The 24,793-nt window shown below is 46.2% G+C and overlaps 1 protein-coding gene across 12 annotated transcripts; it reads right to left on the bottom strand.

The window, feature by feature from the left end:
- Window positions 1-628: 628 nt before the first annotated feature.
- On the bottom strand, window positions 629-24,713 carry SIRT3 (sirtuin 3). Of its 12 annotated transcripts, none has more exons than XM_053562125.1 (9): window positions 24,252-24,314; window positions 23,947-24,028; window positions 23,253-23,323; window positions 19,807-19,998; window positions 19,477-19,709; window positions 16,630-16,730; window positions 8,823-9,033; window positions 2,564-2,773; window positions 629-953 (listed from the first exon to the last, which is right to left on the bottom strand). In XM_053562125.1, the coding sequence occupies exons 4-9, from the start codon at window positions 19,851-19,853 to the stop codon at window positions 925-927; spliced, it is 831 nt and encodes a 276-aa protein (XP_053418100.1). In that variant the 5' UTR covers window positions 19,854-19,998; window positions 23,253-23,323; window positions 23,947-24,028; window positions 24,252-24,314; the 3' UTR covers window positions 629-924. The 12 variants fall into 12 exon arrangements, with proteins under 12 accessions (XP_053418100.1, XP_053418101.1, XP_053418104.1 ...); XM_053562126.1 differs by having other exon boundaries at window positions 24,164-24,293; XM_053562129.1 differs by lacking the exon at window positions 23,253-23,323 and having other exon boundaries at window positions 24,252-24,305.
- Between the last annotated feature and the right edge of the window lie 80 nt (window positions 24,714-24,793).

A 24,793-nucleotide genomic window follows, 5' to 3' on the forward strand; every position in this document is an offset into this window, starting at 1 on the left:
GAAGGGGAAACAGTGCTGGAGGGGTCACCTACTGCTACTGGGCCTTGCTACAACCCAAGGAAAAAGAGCAGGCTCTATTCACACATCCTAGTGTCCTAAGTACAGGTCAGAGCAGTCTGACAAGATGCCAGGAGCCAACCTGGATCTTAGGTGAGTGATGTTTCCATTTCCTAGAGAGTAACTCTAGCAGCACAACTAGAAGAGGCCCTGGTAGGTGATAGCATGAGGACAAGAGACAGGCTAGGATGTGGTGGAATTTCTTAAACTCAGATTTGCTGAGTTTAAGCACTTAAAACATAGTTTCCCAAGGAAAGGTTGAACACAGTGGTGCCAACAGGATGTGATGCCCTTCAGAGAGGAGACCTAGGGTGGAAAAGAAAGTGCTGCCATATCCAGGGTAAATTCAGAGACAAATGTTCCCCTTCCTGAGACTCCTCTAATAGTATGAGACACCCATGTACCTCAAGGTTCCCCTTCCACGTTCATGCCATTGTCTAATTAAAGATAATTCTACTAAAAGACCCCAGGGCCCAGATCTACAGCCTGGCTTTTCTACCCCTTCAGGCTGCTAGGCCTGCCCTTTGGGCAGCAACCCCAGCACAGAAAAAGCACATCCAACCTATGAAAGCAGAGTCCACTCAGTTTGTTTTAGTCCAAGAGGGATCACTGTCGGAAGAAAACATCCTGCATCAAGAGCAGAATGAAGAGTTGGGACACAGCAAACAGTTCCTGCGTGTCAGGTGGCATCAAGTGTGCATACCCCCCTCACAGCATAGTGGCCTCATACCCATTCCTGAGAGTGCATGTCCTGCTTCAGTAGCCAATACTTGTAAATCTGCCCAAGCTGTCTTTAAGCATGAGGTCACATCAGACATGAGGTGTGGACATCTCCTGTGTCACTATTTCTTGCACATGGGGCAGTTATCACCCTCCTATTTGTCTCGTCCATTGAGCTGAAACATAGGAGAAGGAGTTTTAGTTCTCTGTAAACACACCTAGCCAGGCCAACAGATTGCAGGGCCTGGTCAAACACGTAGCTGGAGACAAGCAAAACGTTTTATAAAAAGGTTTTGGATCCAAGTTAATCCCAGCATGCCAGAACAGAATAGGGTGGGCTAAATGGAGAGCCTCACTCTTTTTTTTTTTTTTTTTGAAAGTCTCACTCTGTCACCCTGGGTAGAGTGCCGTGGCTTCATAACACACAGCAACCTCAAACTCCTGGGCTCAAGTGATAACTCCTGCTTCAGCCTCCTAAATAGCTGGGACTACAGGCACCTGCCACAACACCTGGCTAATTTTTCTAATTTTTAGAGACAGGGTCTTACTCTTGCTCAGGCTGGTCTTGAACTCCTGAGCTCAAGCAATCCACTGAGTTGGTCTCCTAGAGTGCTGGGATCACAGGTGTGAACCACCACGCCTGCCCTAAGAGATGTTAAGTACCCAATGGAGATTTGCTGAGTTTAAGCACTTTAAAACATTCACTATTTGAAAAAGTCACCCTCCTGCATAGCAATTGTTAAAAAAAATATATTAAACTCATAACCCATTTAACATAAATGTTTTTGACACTTGATGGTCTTTCTAGTGAGATGAGAAATAGTACCATCCTACATCATAGCTCTAAGAGCCAAATTCTAAAATGACAAGCCAAAAATAATAGTGGTAATGATGCCTAATATCTGTGGATTCTCTCTCCAGTTCAGTCTTCGTAAGAAATCAGGCTTCAACCAGATGCTTGGGGGGCGGGCGGGGGGGAGGGGGTGGAGGGGCTGTGAGAGGAGTGCCATAGCCCTGAGCCATAAAGGCAGGCTTTGCTGTGAACAGGAAAAAGGTCAGGATTTTCTAAAACACCTGTCTTGGGGGACAACAGGAACGTCAAGTGTGATGTATGATTATTCTGGTGAAATCCTCTTTGGGCAATGTTACACCTGCCTGTAATTGTATTATGAAACTGGACTTTATATGCTTAATGCTTCTATAGAAAATAACCTCAAATATTGCAGCTACATGTGCTATGTAACTCTCACAGGACACTGCATTTTCTGTAACTTGTTTACAGATTTGAAATCTAAAAAGCATTGGCTTTCTACTCTCAGCAGATTATAATAGACAAACAACTTCACACTGATTACTTCATAAAAGGCTCACTGGTGTGGGGTCCATTCCACACAGATGCGGAGGAATTCAGCTTTGCAAAGCTCTTTAACTGGTAATCACATACCAGACCCCAGAGAGGAGCTGCTGGCTGCTTTCCTTTAAGGACCAAAGGCAATAGCTAGTGGTGTATTACAAGTGCAGATTCAGCAGCCCTGATGGCCTGACCACATCCCTGCTTGGCCACTGAGAGCTGTGTGACCACAAGAGCAGTACCTAGTGTTGACTGCTTCATCTCCAAATGAGGTGGTAAAAATAACATTGGAGTCAGGTTGGTCAGTGCCTGGTACAAGACTAACAGCTCTATCATCAGCTGTTACTGTTTTAACCAGTAGGGTCCATGGAAGGTGGACCAGATCCCAGAGCACTGAGGAGGGTGGCCCCCGACCACCCTGTTCAGCGTCTGTACCTTCCTGGTTTCCTGCTCGACAAGGTCTTGCATCTCTTCCGTCCAGCCTAGAAGCTCCACCAGCCTTTCCACGCTGTGAACCACATCCCCTAGCTGGGCCACATCCCTGCTGCGAGGACGCCAAGCCAAGGGTCCCACCAAATCCCGGTTGATGAGCACTCGGGGCACTGAGCTCCGCACAGCCTCTGACAAGCTGGCAAAAGGCTCCACCTGTAAAATGGCCCAAACATGAAAGGCACAGTGTTGACCCCACCAGCCCCCTGGGACACTTCACACCACAGCCACTGAGGCCTTGAGGGCCAGCAGACTGAACATCAAACCTCATGATCCAGGGAAAACTACCATCCATCTCATTTCTCCAATCCAGCTACTGCCACTTGGCCTGCAGGCCCTTTCCTCCTCCCCAGCCCTCCTCTCTTCCAGCCTTGAGCTGCTTCCCACACATCCTGGCTTCTCCCTGTTTCCATTCCAAGGCTCATCGGGTCTCCATCTTTCCTACCTCCCCTCTGCCTGCTCTCCCTGCCACACTGTCTCCAGCAGGCCTCAGGTGGAAAACAGCAGTCGTCCCTCTGACTACCCTGTTGGTGGTGATACCACTGCCTCTGTCTGGCACCCAAAGGAGCCAGTGGCTGAACTATTGTCTCACCTTTCCCTCTTCACCACCCAGACTCCGGAGAGGCCTCCCTCACTTGGTACCTTTAGGCTTCTTCCAGCTCTTAAATGAAAGTTTATTTTAAAAGTCACAAGGTAAAAAGAAGGTAGCTTAATAAATGGTATTGAAAAAGTATCCAATATACTCAGCTCTACTATGAAACTAATTCATAGTTTTCATATGAAAGCTATAACCCAATTATAGCCTAAAAATATGGGGAAAGGGAGGGGAGGGGAAGGGGGCAGGATGGGTGGAGGGAGGGTAATTGGTGGGACCACATCTACAGTGTATCTTACAAGGGTACATGTGAAACTTACTAAATGTAGAATACAAATGTTTTAACACAATAACTAAGAAAAAGCCAGAACTGGCTATGTTAACCAGTGTGATGAAAATATTTCCAATTGTACATAAGACCAGTGCATGGTACCCCATGATTGCATTAAAGTACACAGCTATGATTTAATTTAAAAAAAAAAAAAAATGGTGGGCAGCGCCTGTGGCTCAAAGCTTTGGGCGCTGACCCCATATGCCGGAGGTAGTGGGTTCAAGCCCGGCCCTGGCCAAAAACTGGAAAAAAAACAAAAAAAATGGTATTGAGACTGGCTCATTTTCTGGGGGGGGGGGGGGGGGGGAATGCTCAATTCCTGCCTTTCATTGTAAAAATTTCAAAGAGATTAAAGATTTAAATGTAAACAAAACAGCTGAGTGCAGTGCTTCAGGCCTGTAATCCCAGCACTCTGGGAGGCCAAGGAGGGAGGATTGCTTGAGCTCAGAAGTTTGAGACCAGCCTGAGCAAGATCAAGACCCTGTCTTTAAAAAAATAATTAAAAAATAATTAAATGTGAATAAAACAGTTATTAAAGAGAAGTTACAGTTTATAAGTTAAGAGTAGGGAAGAACTTTTTAGGCATGATAGCTGAAGTCAGATAAGAATGGAAAATGCCAGGTTTGACTATGTAGCTACTATCACCTTGGTATCTATGTAAAATTACTATGCCAAAACTAAACATTTTTAAACCTCTCATCACCATAAACAAAAATACATTTAGCATTCATAGAAAAAGTGTGTATGCTAATTTAATGTAATTTAACTAATTTATATTGCTGGTTTAACACCTTATGGAAACACAGGCAAAAGATACAAATACCTAATCCCAAGAGAAGAAACACAAGTGGCCAATAAGTATTTGAAAAGATGGATTTCATTCTTTAATCACAGAAATGCAAGATCACACATACCATTTGTTTGTAACCAATCAAATGGGCAAAAATGTAAAAAAATATTTGGTATTGGTGAAGATATGGGAAAATGGCCACTCATAAACACTTTGTGGCAACATAATTGGTCTATTTTTCCCGAAAGGAAGTACTTGTGTGAACATGTAAAAATATATACAAATGTTCTTTGTTCAGAAGCAATTAAAAAAAAATACACACACACACACACAAACATATATATATATACACACTGGGTGGCACCTGTGGCTCAGTGGGTAGGGCACCAGCCCCATATACTGGTGGCGGGTTCAAACCCAGTCCTGGCCAAACTGCAACAAAATAGCCAGGCATTGTGGTGAGCGTCTGTGGTCTCAGCTACTCAGGAGGCTGAGGCAAGAGAATCACTTAAGCCCAGGAGTTGGAAGTTGCTATGAGCTGTGTGATGCCATGGCACTCTACCCGAAGGGCATAAAGTGACACTCAGTCTCTACAAAAAAATTAAAAAATAAAATAAAATAAATAAATGTGTGTGTGTGTTCTACGGAAGAGACATCTACGTCTCTTCCACAGAGCACAAGGAGTTAACTGTCCATACCCGAACACACACACACACACACACACACACACACACACATACACAAACAGATATTCACCCTAAAGCATTTTAATATAAAAATTGTATACTATTTATTTTTATCATTCACCAATAACAAACTGCTTAAATAAATTTTTTTTTTTTCTTCTTTTGGCTGGGGCTGGGTTTGAACCCGCCACCTCCGGCATATGGGACCAGCGCCCTACTCCTTGAGCCACAGGCGCCGCCCCCTGCTTAAATAAATTTTGTTACAAATCCACAAACCCTTAATTTAACATTATTGTGGTCTGACATGTTTCAGAATTCAGAATTCTTCGTATTTAGAAAAGGTCGTGTGGTTTATACACCATGTATAGAATTGCACCACAGGGAGACCTGAAATAGCACTCCATATCCAAACATGTCAACGTCTCTCCCACAGAGTAACTCTCCATACCCAAACACATCAACGTCTCTTCCACAGAGTAACCCTCCATGACCGAACACATCAACGTCTCTTCCACAGAGTAACTCTCCATGACTGAACACATCAACGTCTCTTCCACAGAACACAGAGTAACCCTCCATGACCAAACACATCAACGTCTCTTCCATAGAGCACAGAGTAACTCTCCATGACTGAACACATCTCTTCCACAGAGTAACTGTCCATACCCAAACACATCGACATCTCTTCCACAGAGCACACAGAGTAACTCGCCATGACTAAACACATCCATGTCTCTTCCACAGAGCACAAAGAGTAACTCTGTGCATGACACCAGGCCATTAATTCATTCTCGTACCATGCTTATAGAAAAAACCCCCTTGGGTGGGACCTTGTATCCATACAAAGGAGGCTACTGGTATTAGCAAGGCAGCAGCCAGTCAGGTATGCAGCTCACATCTGTCATCCTAGCACTCTGGAAGGCGAGGTGGTAGGATTGCTTTAACCCAGGAGTTTTGAAACCAACCTGAGCAACATAGCAAGACCTTGTCTCTATAAAAAAAATAAAAAACAGCTGGGTCTGGTGGTGTACATCTGTAGTGCCAGCTGCTTAGGGGGCTAAGGCAGGAAGATCCTGAGCCCAGGAGTTCAAGGCTGCAGTGAGCTATGATGATGCCACTGTACTCCAGATGGGATGACAGAGCGAGATACAAGTTTCTAAAACAAACAAACAGCAGATTTCCATGTGTTCACACTGTTTATATGAAAACAGCAAGTTGCTGAATAGGATGTATGATTGTATCCAACTACTGGTTAAAAATCACCATCTGCCTATGGCTCAAGGAGTAGGGCGCCGGTCCCATATGCCGGAGGTGGCAGGTTCAAACCCAGCCCTGGCCAAAAAAAAAGTAAAAAAAAAAAAAAAATCACCATCTGTATGTGTATATTTGTACAAAAAAGAAACCTGAGTGGACACAGAAAAAAATGCTACCAGTTCTGGGTGGGATTACAGTTCATTCTTTGCCTACTTTCCTTATAATGTATGAATCTTTTATTTATTTATTTTTTGTAGAGACAGAGTCTCACTTTATGGCCCTCGGTAGAGTGCCGTGGCCTCACACAGCTCACAGCAACCTCCAACTCCTGGGCTTAAGTGATTCTCTTGCCTCAGCCTCCTGAGTAGCTGGGACCACAGGCGCCCGCCACAACGCCCGGCTAATTGTATGAATCTTTTAAAACAAGCATATGATACACTATTATAATCACCAAAAAATACTATTTTCATTTCACTCCAAAAATAAAGATGGCTGATGGTGCCAGTGTCCAAGTCGGCAGCCCATAGCCCACAGCCCACATGGTCACCTGGGCTTAGCATCGCACACTGCTGACAAACACAGCCCCAGCACTGACACTCCCCAACCCCTCTGACTGCTCCTGTGTCCACCTCTCTATCCCGGGCCCAGCCTATGTATCCCATATCTGTTACACCCTGTGCACTTCCATCTACTGACTCCAGGGACCCAGCTCCTACCTCTGGTCCCTCCTGGACTCTGGACTCCAGACTCGTGCATCCACCTGCCCACTCAACACCTCCATGCAGAAGCTGATCATTTCTCAAACCTGTGTGACTGAGGCTAAGTTCCCAAGCTGCCCCCAAAACTGCCTTCTTGGCTTCCCCATCTTAGGATATGGTGGCTGTTCTCCCTACTGTTCAGGCCACAGCCCTGGAGTCCTCCTGCAGGCTCTACAGCCTCCCACATGCATACCACATCAGCTCCATGTTCACTCACAACACCTAGCAGTCCTCAGCTCTGCTGGCCTCACCTGGCACCTGCCCTGCCAACTGGTCACCACCCACAAGGCCCTGATGGGTCTGCAGTTCCCACTCTTGTCCCAGTGGTGGTTTCACAACCAGCACCCAGAGGAACCCTCTCAACAGGAAGCCAGCCCTCTCCACTTCTATGCCCAGTCTTTGGTGCCATCACCGCTTCGCTGGTGCTGTGTCTCCTGCAAGACACACCCTCACCTCTGTCAAGCTTTAGTTCCAGTGACACCTTCCTAACAAGGAAGCAGAACCACAAAGTTGATGCTGCAGCCAGCTCCCAACCCCCCCCCCCCTTTCTATACTACTGGTTTTGTTTTTAGACAGGGTCTCACTTTGTCGGCCTTGGTAGAGTGCTGTGGCATCAGAGCTCACAGCAACCTCAGTCTTGGGCTTAATGATTCTCTTGTAAATCACTCAGTCTCCCAAGTAGCTGGGACTACAGGCACCTGCCACAACACCCAGATGTTTTTTTTTTTTTTTTTAGAGACGAGGTCTCACTTTGGCTAAGGCTGGTCTCGATCTCCCGAGCTCGGGGCAATCCACCCACCTCAGCCTCCCAGAGTGCTAGGATTACAGGCATGAGCCACCATGCCTGGCCTCTATCCTACTTGTTAATTTTCCCCAGAATACAGACCAGCTCGTAATGAACTACTGTGTATCTGCCTGTGTCTGTCCACAACACTGGCACAGGGCTCAGCACACCTTGGACAGCAGCAGTGATAAACTGAACAGATATACAGCTCTGGGCCCCCTCTCCTTGGCCCCTCTGAGCACAGGCCCTGGGTACCAACATCCAGAGGCCAGCTCATGGCCTCTTTTCCAGCTGTTATCACATCTTTTATAAACTTCCTGAGCTTCAGACCCAGATGTGGAACAACCTCTTAAATATGGCCAGTGGGTGTCTCCCAGGCACCTAAGATGTGAGCAGAACCACACTCAGCCCCCTCTCCCAAACCGCTCCACTCAATACCTCCATGCAGAGGCTAATCATTTCTCAAACCTGTGTGACTGAGGCTAAGTTCCCAAGCTGCCCCCAAACCTGCCCTCTTGGCTTCCCCATCTGAGGAGCTGGTGGCTCTTATCAGCCTGTGTCCTGACCCTGTAACCCAAACCAGAAGCCTCCTTCTCCCCTCCCTAGGATGTCTCCAGGCTGCTAGTCCAGCGCCCTCCTTGCTGTCCCTACAATGGCCCACAGCTCTGCCTTCAGGACTGGCTTCCTGGCCCCTGCTCACTCCAATCCCCACTCCCCAAGATCCCTCTGACCTCAAGGGTGCTGCTCCATCCCTGGGCCAATCCCTTCACTTGCATCACGGCTTCCAGCACAGCATAATAGCACAGCATCATTTTCCTGAACTGGCCAGGGAGCCCCAGCAATCTGTCCCTTCCCCTCACACATGGTGCCCCACCCACACATACAGCACCTCCAAAGCCCAGCAGCCCCCATTGCTGCTCCTGTATCCTAGAGCCCCATTTGGGTTCACTCGTCTTCTAAAGGTGGCACTGATGCCCCAGCCCCAGTGGTGACTCCTGTGCACCCACCTCCTCTCCCTGTCCTCCAGCCTCCTCCCCCACAGGCCAGCTGACACACCTCCAGGGAGGTCCCAAGGATGAGCAGCAGATCTGCCATGGGGAAATCAACCACATGTAGCAAGAACCTCTGCGGCAGCGGTTCCCCAAAGAACACAATGTCAGGCTTCACAACTCCGGTGCAGGCTGGGCAGCGGGGAACCCTGTCGGCCAGCACGTCGGCCTGGGGAAACAGAGTAAATAGGCCCAAGGTAGATATTACAACACATTTTCAAAGGAAAAGGCAATAACAATTTCTTTCTTTTCTTTACTAGACCACCAGGGAACAATAATTTCTCATTAAGAAAGTTTCAAACATTCACAAAACCTCCCCATGATCCCAGCTTCAGCAACCATCAACAAGCAATTTCACAGCCACTTGTCTCACTGGCCCTTCAAATTCGGCGAGGGGGTGTTGCAGTCTTTAGAGGCAAATCCTGGGCACAAATGAGTTCTCCCATGAATACTTCAGCAGACATCTAGGGCCACACTATGCTCTGCACCTGGGGCGGGGCCAGAGACACAAAGGCTCTACAGACCTGCCCAGCAGACCCCTGTCCTCCTTCAGTGCTCTGTGGGCATATGGCTGACAACAGACATTGTTCCGTGAAAAAGGTGATATAAAGCCTTTCCTGGCTTGAGCTGAAATGAGCATGCATTGTCTCAGCCCCAAGAGGCATTCAGGTCCACTTCAACTCCCTGGCTGGGATAGTTAGGAGAAGCAACATCTTGCCAAAGACTACTTCCTGTAGGCCAAGGTGAAATAGACGCAAATTATTAATATATCATGCTGGACCTGTATTAATGCCTCGAGCCACATGGAATAGGAAGAAACATAAGGAGAAAGATAGGACTTTCTAAGGTAAGTCTTTAAAGCTAATAGGATTTGTTTTAGCAGGCAGAATCCAGCAAGAACCAGCAAAAACAATGGACAAAAAAAACATACCCACCAAAGATTTCAGATATTATCAGATACACATTAAACTGTATTATGGGGCGGCGCCTGTGGCTCAGTGAAAAGGACGGCAGCCCCATATACCAAGGGTGGCGGGCCAAACTGCAACAACAAATAAATAAATAAATATAAAATAAATTCTTAAAAAAAAACGTATTATGTTTGCATCAAAAGAAAAAAACTTGGAATATTTATTAAAGATAGAAAACTATTTTTTAAATGTAGCAGACTTGAAAAGCAACCACATAGAATTCTAAAAATCAAAAGCAGAGTAACCAAAATTAAAACTGGATGGAAGGATTTTAGCCTCTACAACAAAATAGGACGTTCATAAACTGAAAAACAGATCAGAAGAAACCACAGAGAGCGCAGCACACGGAGGAGAAGGAAGACAGTGAGAAAAGGGAAGAGCCATCAGTAGCAGGGAAGGGAGAGGAGCTGAGTGTCAGGTACCATAGGCACACAAAACAATCTTAAACAAGAAAAACAAAGTTGTAGGACTCACACTGCCTGATCTCAAAACTAACTACACAGCTACAGTAATTTAAACAGTGTGGGACTGGCATAAAGACACAATAGAAAAAAAAAAAGACAGAACAGAGTCGAGAAATAGACCCTCACGTGCATGGTCAATGATTCTGGGAAGGACACCAAGACTGTTCAGTGAGTGCTGGAAAACTGGAAATGCAGATGTAAAACAAAGAAGCTGGGCCTCACCATATACCACACACAAAGATTAACTTAAAGTGGATCAAAAACCTAAATGGAAGAGGTTAAAGTTTAAAACTATTGAAAGAAACACAGGAAAAAGTTTCACTACATTGGATTCAGCAATGGTTTCTTAGCTGTGAAACTAAAAAAACGGGCAACAAACAAAAAAATACATTGGACAACATCAAAATTTAAAACTTGACAGAGTGAAAAGACATGGAAGAAAATATTAACAGATCATATACCTGGTAAGGGTCTAGTTGCCAGAATTTATAAAGATGTACAACTCAACAACATAAAACCAAATAACTTGGGCAGCTCCTGTGGCTCAAAGGAGTAGGACGCTGACCCCATATGCCGGAGGTGGTGGGTTCAAACCCAGCCCCGGCCAAAACTGAAAAAAAAAAAAAAAAACAAATGATTAAAAAATGGACAAAGGACTTGAATAAACATGTCTCCAAAAACATACAAAGACATGAAAAGAATTCAAAATCATTAATCATCAGAGAAATGTAAATCAAAAGTACAAGATACCACCTTACAGCCATTAGAATGGCTACTGTCAAAAAATTAGAAAATGGACAAACTTATAACTTTGACTTAAAATACAAGAGCAAACTAACCAAAACATGTGTACTCCCATAATATTCTGAAAAGATGTACTCCCCTTGGCCACCTGGTGACTGAGTGATATTCAGCAATGAGGTTATGCAGTACTTTTTTTTTTTTTTTTTTTGAGACAGAGCCTCAAGCTGTCGCCTTGGGTAGAGTGCTATGGCATCACAGCTCACAGCAACCGCCAAGTCCTGGGCTCGAGCAATTCTCCTGCCTCAGCCTCCTAAGTAGCTGGGACTACAGGTTCCCGCCACAATGCCTGGCTATTTTTTGGTTGCAGCCATCATTGTTGTTTGGCAGGCCCAGGCTGGATTTGAACCTGCCAGCTCAGGTGTATGTGATTGGCACCTTAGCCACAGGCACCTAGGCATATACAGTACTTTTTTTTGGATGAGTTCATAAACTTAGTTGTTGGGTGGCGCCTATGGCTCAGTGTGTAGGGTGCCAACCCCATATACCGCGTGTGGTGGGTTCAAACCTGCCCCAGCCAAACTGCAACAACAACAACAAAAAATAGCCGGGCGTCGTTGCAGGCGACCGTAGTCCCAGCTACTCCAGCTACTCGGGAGGCTGAAGCAAGAGAATCGCCTAAGCCCAGGAAGTTGGAGGTTGCTCTGAGCTGTGTGACACCATGGCCCTCTACCAAGGGCGATAAAGCGAGACTCTGTCTCTAAAAAAAAAAAAAAAAAAAAAAAAAAAGGGAAGAAATACATAAACTTAGTTGTTCAACCTCGTAAATGGGCTTAATTCATTTATTGTAAGAAAAAATTCTTTTTCTTTTTTAGTTTTTTTTTTTTTTTAATTTTTTTATTGTTGCAGTTTGGCCGGGGTTGGGTTTGAACTCACCACCCTCAGTATATGGGTCCAGCACCCTACTCACTGAGCCACAGGCACCACCCAAAAAAATTCTTTTTCTTTTTTTTTTAATATTTTCTTTTAATTTATTTATTTGTGGGTTTTGGCCAGGGCTGGGTTTGAACCTGCCACCTCCGGCATATGGGACCGGCGCCCTACCCCTTTGAGCCACAGGCGCCACCCGAAAAAATTCTTTTTCAATTTAGCTCACAAATGCCCCTCAACTTACAATGAGGTTATAGCCTAATAAAACCATCTTAAGTTGAAAACAATGTAAGTTAAACTGCATTTAATACAGCTAATCTACTAAACATTATAGCTTAATCTACCTTCATTAGCCCACAACTGAGCAAAATCATCTAACGCAAAGCCTATTTTATAACAAATTGTTAAATAATTCATGTAATTGATTAAATACTGTACTGAAAGTGAAATGAAAATTGGAAAATAAAAAGCGTTGGTTATGATGTGGAAGAACTCTTGTGCACAACTGGTGAGAATGTAAAATGGGTGCAACCACCGTGGAAAGCAGTATGGTGGTTCCTCAAAAAAATTAAAAATAGGGCTCGGCGCCTGTGGCTCAGGTGGCTAAGGCGCCAGCCATGTACACCTGAGCTGGCGGGTTCGAATCCAGCCCAGGCCCGCCAAACAACAATGACAGCTGCAACCAAAAAATAGCCAGGCGTTGTGGCGGGCGCCTGTAGTCCCAGCTACTTGGGAGGCGGAGGCAGGAGACTCGCTTGAGCCCAGGTGTTGGAGGTTGCTGTGAGCTGTGACACCAAGGCACTCTATCAGGGTGACAGCTTGAGGCTCTGTCTCAAAAAAAAAAAAAATTAAAAATAGAATTACCATATGATGCAGCAATTCCACTTCTGGGTCTATCTACTCAAGAACTGAAAGCAGGGTTCACAACAATATCATTTGCAATAACCCAAAGGTGAAGCAATCCAGTTTCTCTTCACAGATAAACGGACAAACAAAATGTAATATATGCATACAATGGAATATCATCCAATCTTAAAAAAGAAGGAAATTCTGACACATGCTACAACTTTGGATAAGCTTTGAGGACACTATGCTAAATGAAGAGGCCAAACACTATGTGACAGACACCACTCCTCAAATTCACACAGACATAGAGTGGAATGGTAGGGCCAGGGGGAGGGGAGCAGGGAGCTGCTGTTTAATGGTTATACGGAGATGCAGTTGGGGATGATAGAGAAAGTTCTGGAAACAGATGATGGCTATGGTTCACAGCATTACGAATGTACTTAATGCCAATGAACTACAGTTAAAAATGGTTACAGTGGTAAATTTTATGTTATGTATGTTTTACCACAATAAAGTAATTTTTTTTTGTAGAGACAGAGTCTCACTTTATGGCCCTCGGTAGAGTGCCGTGGCCTCACACAGCTCACAGCAACCTCCAACTCCTGGGCCTAAGCGATTCTCCTGCCTCAGCCTCCTGAGTAGCTGGGACTACAGGCGCCCGCCACAACACCCGGCTATTTTTTGGTTGCAGTTTGGCCAGGGCTGGGTTTGAACCCACCACCCTTGGTATTTGGGGCTGGCGCCCTACTGACTGAGCCACAGGCGCCGCCCTGCAATAAAGTAATTTTTAAAAAGGAGTATTTAAAATGTGAAAACAAAAAGTAAGTGTGTGGTAATTTTAGTGTTACCACTAAAAGAAAAGAAAAAGAGCATATAACTTCTAAGCTCATACAGTGGAAAAAAAAAGGAATAGTAACTAATGGAGGGGCTTAAAATAAAATAGTACATTTAAATCTGAGTGTTTCAGTACCATATTAATCTGGGTGGACTAATCCTCAAAATTACAAAACAAAATTTATCTGACTAAATTAAAAAATAAAACCTGGGTGGTGCCTGTAGCTCAGTGGGTAGGGCAGTGGCTACATACACCAAGGGTAGCAGGTTTGAACTCAGCCTGGGCCTGCTAAACAACAATGACAACTGCAACAAAAAAAAATAGGCATTGTGGTGGGCACCTGTAGTCTCAGCTACTTGGGAGGCTGAGGCAAGAGAATCGCATGAGCCCAGGAGTTGGAGGTTGTTGTGAGCTATGATGCCACAGCACTCTACTGAGGGCGATAAAGAGAAACTCTGTCTCAAAATAAATACATAAATAAAAATTAAAAAATAAAAAATAAAACCTAATTGTGTGCTTTACAGAAGAACACATCTTTTTTTTTTTTTTTTTGTAGAGACAGAGTCTCACTTTATGGCCCTCAGTAGCGTGCCATGGCATCACACAGCTCACAGCAACCTCCAACTCCGGCTTAAGCGATTCTCTTGCCTCAGCCTCCCGAGTAGCTGGGACTACAGGCGCCTGCCACAACGCCTGGCTATTTTTTGGTTGCAGTTCAGCCGGGGCCGGGTTTGAACCCGCCACCCTCGGTATACGGGGCCAGTGCCTTACCGACTGAGCCAGAGGCGCCGCCCAGAAGAACACATCTAAAACAGTAAGAATATGGAAAGACAGAAAGTTGAAACATGACAAAGACACCTAGGCAAATACTGAGAAAGCTCATGCCACCAGATAAGGATTTTTAGGCAAAGTGACTCTAGAGATAGAGGAGGATAAAACAATGGTTCATTTGCATGCACCTCAATTACTCAATCTCAAAATACACTGAGCAAATATTAACAGAAATGTAAGTAAAAATAAATAAACCCACAATTAGAGTGGGACATTTAACACCAACTATCTCAGAATTTAATAGAATAAGCAGTCAAAAACCAGATAAAAAGATTTGAACAGAATATAAAAGATCTGAACAGAATTAGACTGTTTTTATGACCATATATGCAGAACAGGCATCCAAAAACTGCAGAATGAGCTTCCAAGCACACCAACAGCACTGACTAAAACATCACATTCAAAGCCATCAAGCAAATGGCAACACGTTTCAGGGGACTAAATGCAAACAGATTAAGGACAAGAGAGAATTCAAATGCAGGGATAGGTTCGAGGCCTGTAGCTCAGCAGCTAGGGCACCAGCCATATCCACTGGAGCTGGTGTGTTCGAACCCAGCTGGGGCCTGCCAAAGGACAATGACAACTACAACAAAAAAAATAGCCGGGCGTTGTTGTGGGTGCCTGTAGTCCCATCTACTTGGGAGGCTGAGGCAAGAGAATCGTTAAGCCCAAGAGTTTGAGATTGCTGTGAGCTGTGACACCAAAGCACTCTACTGAGGGCGACACAGTGAGACTGTCTCAAATTAAAAAAAAAAAAAAAAAATGCTGAGGTGGGGTTATGGGAATTGCTTTGTAAAGTAAGAGTTTAGTATTGCAGAATAGTAGGTCAGGTTTATAGCACTGTTGACAGTCCACCAAGGAAATTTACAAGTGTTACTATACATGTACTAATTTACATGCATTACAACACATGTAATAGGAGCGGACAGAAAATGAAGGTAGATCTGAAAGGGCAGGACTCAGAGAAAGAGCAAGATCCCAGAGGAAGGACGAAGGGCCAGTGGGCAGGGGATGGGACCCAAGGGCCCGGAACTACATCCAAGCCTGGTGTGGGGACCCTGAACTTGACCAGCCCAGTCCAGGCTGAGCCTCCTGGGTCCTCCATTAGAAACTCTTTCTAGCCTTTCTTCATCCTTTTTTTTTTTTTTTTTGAGACAGTCTCACTTTATGGCCCGCTAGAGTTGCGTGGCATTGCAGCTCACAGCACCTCCAACTCCTGGGCTTAGGCAATTCTCTTGCTTCAGCCTCCCGAGTAGCTGGGATAACAGGCGCCAGCCACAACGCCCAGCTATTTTTTCTGTTGTAGTTTGGCAGGAGCTGGATTCGAACCTGCCACCCTCGGTATATGGGGCCACAGGCACCGCCTCTTCATCCTTTTTTTTGAGACAGAGACTCAAGCCGTGGCCCTGGATAGAGTGCCGTAACATCACCACTCACAGCAACCTCCAATTCCTGGGCTTAAGTGATTCTCTTGCCTCAGTCTCCCAAGTAGCTGGGACCACAGGCGCCTGCCACAATGCCTGGCTATTTTTTTTGATTGCAGCGTCATTGTTACTTGGCGGGTCTGGGCTGGATTCAAACTCGCCAGCTCAGGTGTATGTGGTTGGCACCTTAGCTGCTTGCGCTGAGCCTCTTCATCCTTTTTTTATCTTCGGGTTCTAGAAAGAAACTCGTAGGGGATAGAAGGTTGTGGTAATTCCAGCTCTACTGCCAGTTGCCAAAAGTTTACCAGTGCCTTCTTTCACTTTATGTTAAAGAAAGGTCACCCAATTTATTTGAATTTTTAAAAGACCTCATCCATATTCATGGCATCCATCACACCGCCAATTATGTCCAGAGGTCTCTACCCTAGGACACTTTTCTAGACTCCTCCTCTCCCCACATCCAGTCAGCCCTGCCTCCTAAGTCTATTAAAGCCATCTTATCCTGTTTTCATTCCTGCTGCTTGGACCAGGCCCTAATCCTTTTATCCACATTGTCCCCACCGTACTACAGGCTTCTAACTTCTGAAAAAAATCCCATCACATCATTTTAAAATAAAAGTATTTTCACACTATTACTGTTCTACTATCCTTCCAATTTGACACTTTATAGATACCACAGATCACCCTACCATGAATGGTAGAAGAGTCAGTGGGGTAACTCACCCAGAAGTTGTCCCCTGGGAAGGGGCTTTGACAGACTGTGCAGGTGGCAGAGGCAAAGGTTCCATGAGCTTCAACCAGCTTTGAGGCAGGGATGCCAGACACTGAAATTCAGACCACAGCTAAGTATTGCTGCCTCTGAGGGGAGGGCACAAGTCCCTAAAGCATAACTTCTGGGCTTGACAGGCCTTTGAGAGGTAAAGCTTGACACCCCCACCTTTATCACGTATTGATAAGCCAGAATAAGGCACAGGGGTTAAGGGACTCCCAGCTGGAGCCACATCACAGTTAAAACAAAGCCGGTCAAAGCACAATGCAAACAACCATTTGATACAAGTTCAGATAAAATTATATCTGATACCTAGGAACACATTTTATATTCTTTAGACAAGTAAAAGTAAAGATATCAGTATTATACATTTAAAAAAAAACCTGCTTGAGGCTCGGCGCCTTTGGCTCAAGCAGCTAAGGCTTCAGCTACATACACCTGAGCTGGCGGGTTTGATTCCAGCCAGGGCCCGCCAAACAATGACAGCTGTAACCAAAAAATAGTCGGGCATTGTGGTGGGTGCCTGTAGTCCCAGATACTTGAGAGGCAAAGGCAGGAGAATCGCTTGAGCCTAGAAGTTGGAGGTTGCTGTGAGCTGTGCTGCCACAGAACTCTACCCAGGGCGACAGCTTGAGGCTGTCTCAAAAAAAAAAAAAAAAAGCCGGGCGCGGTGGCTCACGCCTGTAATCCCAGCACTGTGGGAGGCTGAGGAGGGAGAATCGCTTGAGCTCAGGAGTTCGAGACTCGCCTGAGCGACAGTGAGACCCCGACTCGTGAAAAAAAATGGAAAAACCCAGCCGGGCGCCGCGGCGAGCGCCTGTAATCCCAGCGGCTTCCGGAGGCTGAGGCAGCGGGGTGCCCGCAGCCCGAGTCTGAGGTTGTGGTGAGCTACCACGCCCACTGCACTCTGCTCAGGGGCATAGGGTGGGACCCTGTCTCAACAAAAAAAAAAAAAAAAAAAAAACCTGCTTGGTAGAAAAAGATAAAAAGTAACTTTTTATGAAAGTTGTTTGTAACCACTGCATGGTTCCCAAACACTGCAGTGGGCAGACTGGGTCCTTTAGGCAGTGCTGAGACCACAGCCAGGCACTCCCACCTTCCCAAATGTCTGGCCTGCCCTCCTGTAGCTCTGGGAGAAGCAACCACCTCCACCCTTCTAGAAAGGAAACACATTCCTGAAGTCATGGTGACTCCTCTTTGTAAATGTCAACATGTCTACAGAGTGGCTGAGCTGCTCCTGCCCCATTGAGAACTGCCTGTTCCTGTACCTGTCCATATCATTGCACGTAAGGAAAAGACCCCACCGAGTATTTCTCTAAGACAAGCAGCCAGAGGTCAGCACAACCTGTGAGCTACTGGCTCAGGCCATCATGTGGACACAGTCAACAAATCACCACAGACTTGAGACTGACAATGTTATAGAATGAAGATTCTTTACTGTGATAACGGTATTGGAGTTATGTTTTTAAGTCTTTATCTTCTAGAGATACTCACTGACATGTTTATATGTTACTAGATTAAATGTATGATGTTGAAGGATTAGCATCAAAACAATATGGAAGGGCTCAGTGCCCATAGCACAGTGGTTACAGTGCCAGCCACATACAGCGAAGGTGACAGGTTTGACCCAGGCCAGCTAAACAACAATGGCAACTGCAACAAAAAACAGCCGGGCGTTTGTTGTGGCGGGCACCTATAGTCCCAACTACTTGGAAGGCTGAGCAAGAGAATTGCTTAAGCCTAAGAGTTTGAGGTTGCTATGAGCTGTGACATCACAGCACTCTACCGAGGGCTACATAGTAAAACTGTCTCAAAAAACAAACAAACAAAAAAAAAAATCTGGGAGTTTGGGAGGACACAGAGGAAACAAGGACAGGCCATGTCTTCATGATGGACACTGGGTGAGGAGGACATGAGGGCACATTCCTTACATTTTTCTCTTTATTTCTGTGGGCTTAAAATCTTCCATAATAAGGTAGGCACAGTGGCTCACACTTATAATCCCAGCACTCTGCCAGGCTGAGGCAAGTGGATCACTTAAGCTCAGGAGTTCAAGACTAGCCTCAACAATAGCGAGACCCCATCTCTACTAAAAACAGAAAAACTAGCCAGGCATTGTGACAGGTACCTATAGTCCCAGCTACTTGAGAGGCTGAGGCAGGAGGATTGCTTGAGCCCAAGAGGGTGAGGTTGCTATGACCTATGACACCAGGACACTCTACCCAGGATGACAGAGTGAGACTCTGTCTCAAAAAGAAAAAAAAAAAAAACAGGCAGTGGCTATGGCTCAGTGAGTAGGGCGCCAGCCCCATATACCGAGGGTGGCAGGTTCAAACCCGGCCTCGGCCAAACTGTAACAAAAAATAGCTGGGCACTGTGGCAGGCACCTGTAGTCCCAGCTACTCGGGAGGCTGAGGCAAGAGAATCACCTAAGCCCAAGAGTTGGAGGTTGCTGTAAGCTGTGACGCCTGAGCACTCTACTGAGGGTGAAAAAGTGAAACTGTCCCTTAAAAAAAAAAAAAAAAAACAAGAAAAATCTTTCATAATAAATTTTTTTAAAAATAAAAAAGAGAGACCATAATACCAGATTAGCAAAACAGTGTCAACTTGAGTCTTGCCCAAAATATACTGCCTAGCAGGTATGCCAGGGGAACAGGCAGTGACCCTTAGGCATCCAGAGGACATTTTTGTTAGAGACACAGGCATAACCAGTTAGCTCAAAAATAGTCCCAAGGATGAAGTCCAAGCATGAGACTTCAGCCCTCCCTGAAGAGAACATGTGAGATGGACAGAGGGCTCACCTCTCTCGAGCCCGTCGATATTCTGTGTGTAGAGACGCAGAAGCAGCCCCTTGTCGTGCAGCAGTCGGAGGAAGTAGTGAGTGACATTGGGCCTGAAGTTTCCAGGATACAGCTCCTTGGCCAAAGTGAAAAAGGGCTTGGGGTTGTGAAAGAAAAATGTGAGCTCAAAAATGGCTTCAGGGTACGGGATATTGTACTGCTGGAGGTTGCTGTAGAGGCCACTCCCTGGAGATCTGCAGAGAGAAAAGGACCTTCTGAACCTCAGAAGAAAGCTGTGAAGTGCGGCAGCACAGGAGCAGGGCAGGAGGCAACTGGGATTGCAAGCAGCACCTGAAGTCTGGGATGCCGCTGGGTGTGCTGATGCCAGCGCCCACCATGACAACCACTCTCTGGCAGGCTCCGGCCCGAATCAGCTCAGCTATGTCCAGGAGGGAAAACCTCCCCTTCTCACTGTTGCCTCCACTTCCAAAGATGCTTGAAGCACCCACAGAAAAAGATATGGACCTTCTTCCACCTATAACTCTGACAGAAAAAGCAGAATGGCAAAGGTACAGCTGACAGTCTCATGCTAGCAAGAACAAGCACCCACCGTCCCTTCGCACCACCCCCAATCCAGAACACCACGCACTTCTGTTCAGTCCTCTAAAAATAACCACCTTCCTCATAACTATCGGCCTACAATTGAAAGCATACCAATCAGACCTCAAGACTTACTTGGGAGCAAAAAACTCAGGTTAATAGGAACTGGGCTCACTTTATAACCCACATCAAACACATGTGCTGAGAAAACAAGGCTTCACATGAAGGCTCAAGCCAGAGTCACAAATACACTTGTAGGGCTCTGGGCATACTTCCCACCAAGCTGCATGCCCTAACATAGGGGTGATCAGTCTTTCTAAATAATAGAAAATTATCATCAACTCATACTTTCAACAAGGTATAAAATCTCTCTGCCCACTTTCTTTTTCTTGCAAAGCCCTACCCCCCACCCTTGTGGATCTCTGTCCCTTGAGGAATCCAACAGACAAAAAGGAAATGTAAATTCTCTTTACTTTTCCCTAGTGCCTCAGTCTTTTAGAATTTGTTCCTTTAAGCCTCAAGGGACTCCTAAGTGTCCCTGACAGATTAACAATCAGGATTTAGGATTGGAAATACGTGGAAAATATTTGTCTGCAATCTTACCTGAGGGCAAACGGACACAGCATTCACATTCCCAGCACCTTGTGAACTGAGCTACAATTACCTTCCCCCCTTAAGTTCAGCTAAGCTCTGGACTGCAAGACAAGCAGTCTTCCTTTGGAATGTCTAGCCATTCTCTCCCTCCCCTCCATCTTTCCTTTTCTCTCTTTCTCATCTCTTCCCCCCACTATCTAATATAAAATAAACTTATACCATTATATTCTAACCTTGGCCTAGAGAAATTTGTTAGGTTGGCCAAGCTAACTCCACCTTTGATCTGAAAAAATCATTCTGTGAGACTCTGTTACAGATAGTCGTAATCAGGTAAAGAGAGACATGACACAGGCTCATGCCTCTTTGCACCTCATGGGTTTCAAACCCATGAGAAATATGCTAATCCCGCAAGTCTCTAACACCCTCATAAGAGCCAGCAGAAAGCCCTAATAATGAGCTGCATGCATGTCCTTGGTGCCCTGATAAGAAAACTCTACTGTAAAGCCAGTTGCTCATTAGTCTGCCATAAAAAGAACTGCCTCCCTCCCCAATGCTGCTGACATCTATTTAGATTAAGCCTAGAAGCACAAAATTAAAAATAAATTTTCCAGCATGCTTGTTATATTCATGTGTTTTGATGCAGGCCTCATTTACCTATCAAAAGTCTTTTTTTTTTGGAGACAGAGTCTATGTCGCCCTCAGTAGAGTACTGTGATGTTACAGCTCACAGCAACATCAAACTCTTGGGCTTAAGTGATTCTCTTGCCCCAGCCTCCCAAGTAGCTGGGACTATAGATGCCCGCCACAACGCCAGACTATTTTTTTAGAGACGGGGTCTCGCTCTAGCTCCAGCTGGTCTCAAACACATGAGCTCAAGGCATCCACCCACCCCAGCCTCCCAAGTGCTGGGATTATAGGTGTGACGTACAGCGCCCAGCCCCCATCAAAATTATTTTATCGTCCTACAAGCAGCACTTACAGAGCAGCTGAGCATTTCTTTTTTTTTTAGAGACCGAGTCTCACTTTATCGCCCTCAGTAGAGTGCTATGGCATCACACAGCTCACAGCAACCTCCAGCTTCTGGGCTTAGGCGATTCTCTTGCCTCAGCCTCCCAAGTAGCTGGGACTACAGGCACCCACCACAACGCCCAGCTAACAGCTGAGCATTTCTAAACCTATCACCTAACAAACCTGGGTTGGGGCAAATATAGTGATTTTTAAAGACAATCATAATTCTCAGACCTTTTGATGAACATTACTAGGATGAACAGTGAACTCTAGAGACCATTACAGAAAGAAACATTCCCTCTGACAGCCAGGGGTTCAAACATCTGCAGCCATTCAACAGCCAAAATTATACAATGAGGCAAGGCAGTAGGTAGGGGGTGCCCCTAGAAGGGTTCTCAGATCACCTCCTGAAACCAAAACACTCAGAGGTTAACTGTGAGGAGTATATGACTGGCTTTCACAGGAAAACAACACAAAACACAATAAACAAGTCACAGGCCACTAAGGCCTGTGAGTGGCCACAGGGGTGGAAGCTTCATCTTTCTCTTCTACCCTTCTTCTAAAGAAAGCATTTGTTATGTAAAATTTGGATTCTGCCAAAAGGCCACAATTAAGGACCAGGAAGCCCAAAAGTTTCCTTAAGAGAAGAAAAAAATAGCAATAACACAAAACCTAGAGCAATACCTGAAAATGTCCTGTTAAAAGTCTGCAACTAGAAGCATGATGTGGCCCCTAAAGGCCTCCTAAGTTTATGGACCTTGACACTGTCCTCCTCTCCTCATGTGGCCCTGGTAACTGCCCTGAGCTTGCAACTCTCAGCCCCAGTGCCTGGACACCTTCCTCAAGGACATTTCTGTTTGCAGCATGGAGATCAACCTGACAACACTCCTCAAATAAATGATGAATCTAAACCAAACGGATGTAAAAACAGATAATAGAGTATTTCCTTCACTCTTTTGTCTCACACACCAAAAAAAAAGCACCCTAAAAATATGCTTTAGATATGTGGCAGTACAGTTCGGAATTCACCTTCTAGGAGGAGCCTAACTCACTCTTGTGTTGGTTCTTTTGTCTTGTTCTTTTGTTCCTTGCAAAACCAACAATACGAAATCTCCCCATACAGCAATCTTCCTTATACACTGCTTCTGCAATTTTCCCCAAAGCTCTCTGTTCCTCACAGGATCCTAATGTCTTAGTACAACATAATCCACCCAATGCCAATTTTAAGTCCCCATTACCCCCTCTCTATACCCCTCATTTCAGCCAAATAAAAGGTCTCCCAAACCCTGATGTTCCTAAGCCCTTTTGCCAGAACCCCCCCCCCCAGGACACTTTGGGGCCTTGCACTCAGGAGGCGCTCAACTCTCTTGAAAGATCACCTCCAGACAGGTTCTCTGATGAAAACTGGTCAGGTAGACAGGAAGAAAGAAGGAAAGCTCTGGCTCCAAAACCATCCTACCACCTAGTAAATGTCCCACCTCACACAGCATTTAGGGTATCTATTCACCCAAAAACCTCACTTAAACTACAGTTACTGAGTTCCTCTTAAATGTAAACCCTTGTAAGAAACACAAAAGGTAGGAAGTACAAGTTACCACGGCTGAGTGTAAGGTATTGTGCAGGTACTTGGAGTCCATGCCTCTATGTAAGCAGATGTTTGTGAGCACTGGAAGACACAGGGACAGGACAGGACTTTACCAAAAGCCCAGAACATACTTAATGCATGTAACTTAACATCCATGCTACATAGAAGGAAATTCGCACTGCCTGGACACAAAGGATGAATTACACACGGAGCCCCAAAATCTAAAGTCAAGGGGCCCAAGTTCCAGACCACAGAGAGCCGGTGTGCGGCCCACTCCTCACAAGCAGCCCGGTGGTGCTTCCCATTGCAGGACGAATAATCGGCAGTCTTGCAGATTACTGCCAACATCATAATAAGCTCCAGGGCAGCAAGCGTTTGTGTGTCCTGGTCTCACTCTGTACCCAGCACCGCGATCTGAGTCTGGCTCAGAATAGGGTTTCTCAGAATCTCGGTGTCAAACTCATCACCAGTATTTTTAGTAGTGTCAGACGGCATCAAGAGAAGGTGCCATCATTATTAAATCTTCGTCTGTTTTGAGCATTTGTTTTCCAACAACCACAGCCCTTAGGACTTTTGGGCATGCAGGCTCGGTTTCTAGGTAAGGGCTCCACAACGTGCAATCGCTGCGTGGACGGCTATGAACATAAGCTGCTGTGCGTATTAACCACACAGCCCTCACGAAGGACAAGGTTAAACGTAGGTACCTTTAAATTCGGCAGCCTCAATAAATACTAAGGATTTACTCCAAAAGTGAGGTGCGAACAAGGCTAGCCCGCACAGCATTATCTGTAAGAAGGAAAGAGGGGCTTCTCCAGGTGAATACAGACGGAAGCGACTCCAAGGAAACAACGTCCAGCAAACAGCAAGGGACGGCGCGGTGTGGAGGACAACGCGGAGGGCCCGCCCCCGAGCCCGCAGTACCTGCGCCAGAGGCCGGACCCCGCGAGCCCGGCAGGGACCTTGGGAAGGCCGTGTGCCCCCACCCCGGTGCCCCTGGGGCCCCACAGACCGAGCGCGGCCACCGACCGCCAGCCCCGCAGCGCCATGTTCCCGCAGCGGGTGACCTCCAGGCGGCGCCGCGGTACACGTCCCGGTCGGGCCCCACCCCGCGCGCTCCCGGACCCGCCCCCAGACCCCGCCCCACGCACTCCGGGTGCAGGCCCTGGCGCGTCTATCCCGCGCGAGGGCCGTTTCTCTGACTCCTCGCCGGGGAGGCCAAATCAGGAGTCTGCCTTTATCTATCCTGCGCTTCCTCTTTTTTTCCACCAGGACAGTGATAACTAATACTTCCTGAGCGCTTCCTCCAGTCAGACATTACATTTACACTTGGTCCTCGCGAGACATCGCTGGGAAGGTATTAGTACCATCCCCGCTTGAGAGAAACAGGTTCGCGAACGCTCACGCCTTGGCCAGGTGCGTGGAAAGTCGGCGGCACGCCAGGCGGAAGATTAGCCGGAGCGCTGGGCGCGCCGTCACCTTGACAACCGGCCGACCGCCAGCTGCTTCGGCGCTCCCGGCCTGCCCCGCGCTCCGCCGGAAGTGAGTGAGCAT

This window comes from Nycticebus coucang, chromosome 14, assembly GCF_027406575.1.
Source record: "Nycticebus coucang isolate mNycCou1 chromosome 14, mNycCou1.pri, whole genome shotgun sequence".
NCBI lineage: Eukaryota > Metazoa > Chordata > Mammalia > Primates > Lorisidae > Nycticebus > Nycticebus coucang.

Excerpts from the sequence above, each read along its gene's own strand:
- SIRT3 (XM_053562120.1), bottom strand. The coding sequence starts at position 24,288 with ATGGCGCTGCGGGGCTGGCGGTCGGTGGCCGCGCTCGGTCTGTGGGGC. Across the intron at positions 19,710-19,806 it reads AGCGGCATCCCAGACTTCAG|ATCTCCAGGGAGTGGCCTCT; the intron begins GTGCTGCTTGCA and ends TTCTCTCTGCAG. Across the intron at positions 954-2,563 it reads TCGAGCAGGAAACCAGGAAG|CTCAATGGACGAGACAAATA; the intron begins GTACAGACGCTG and ends CCTATGTTTCAG.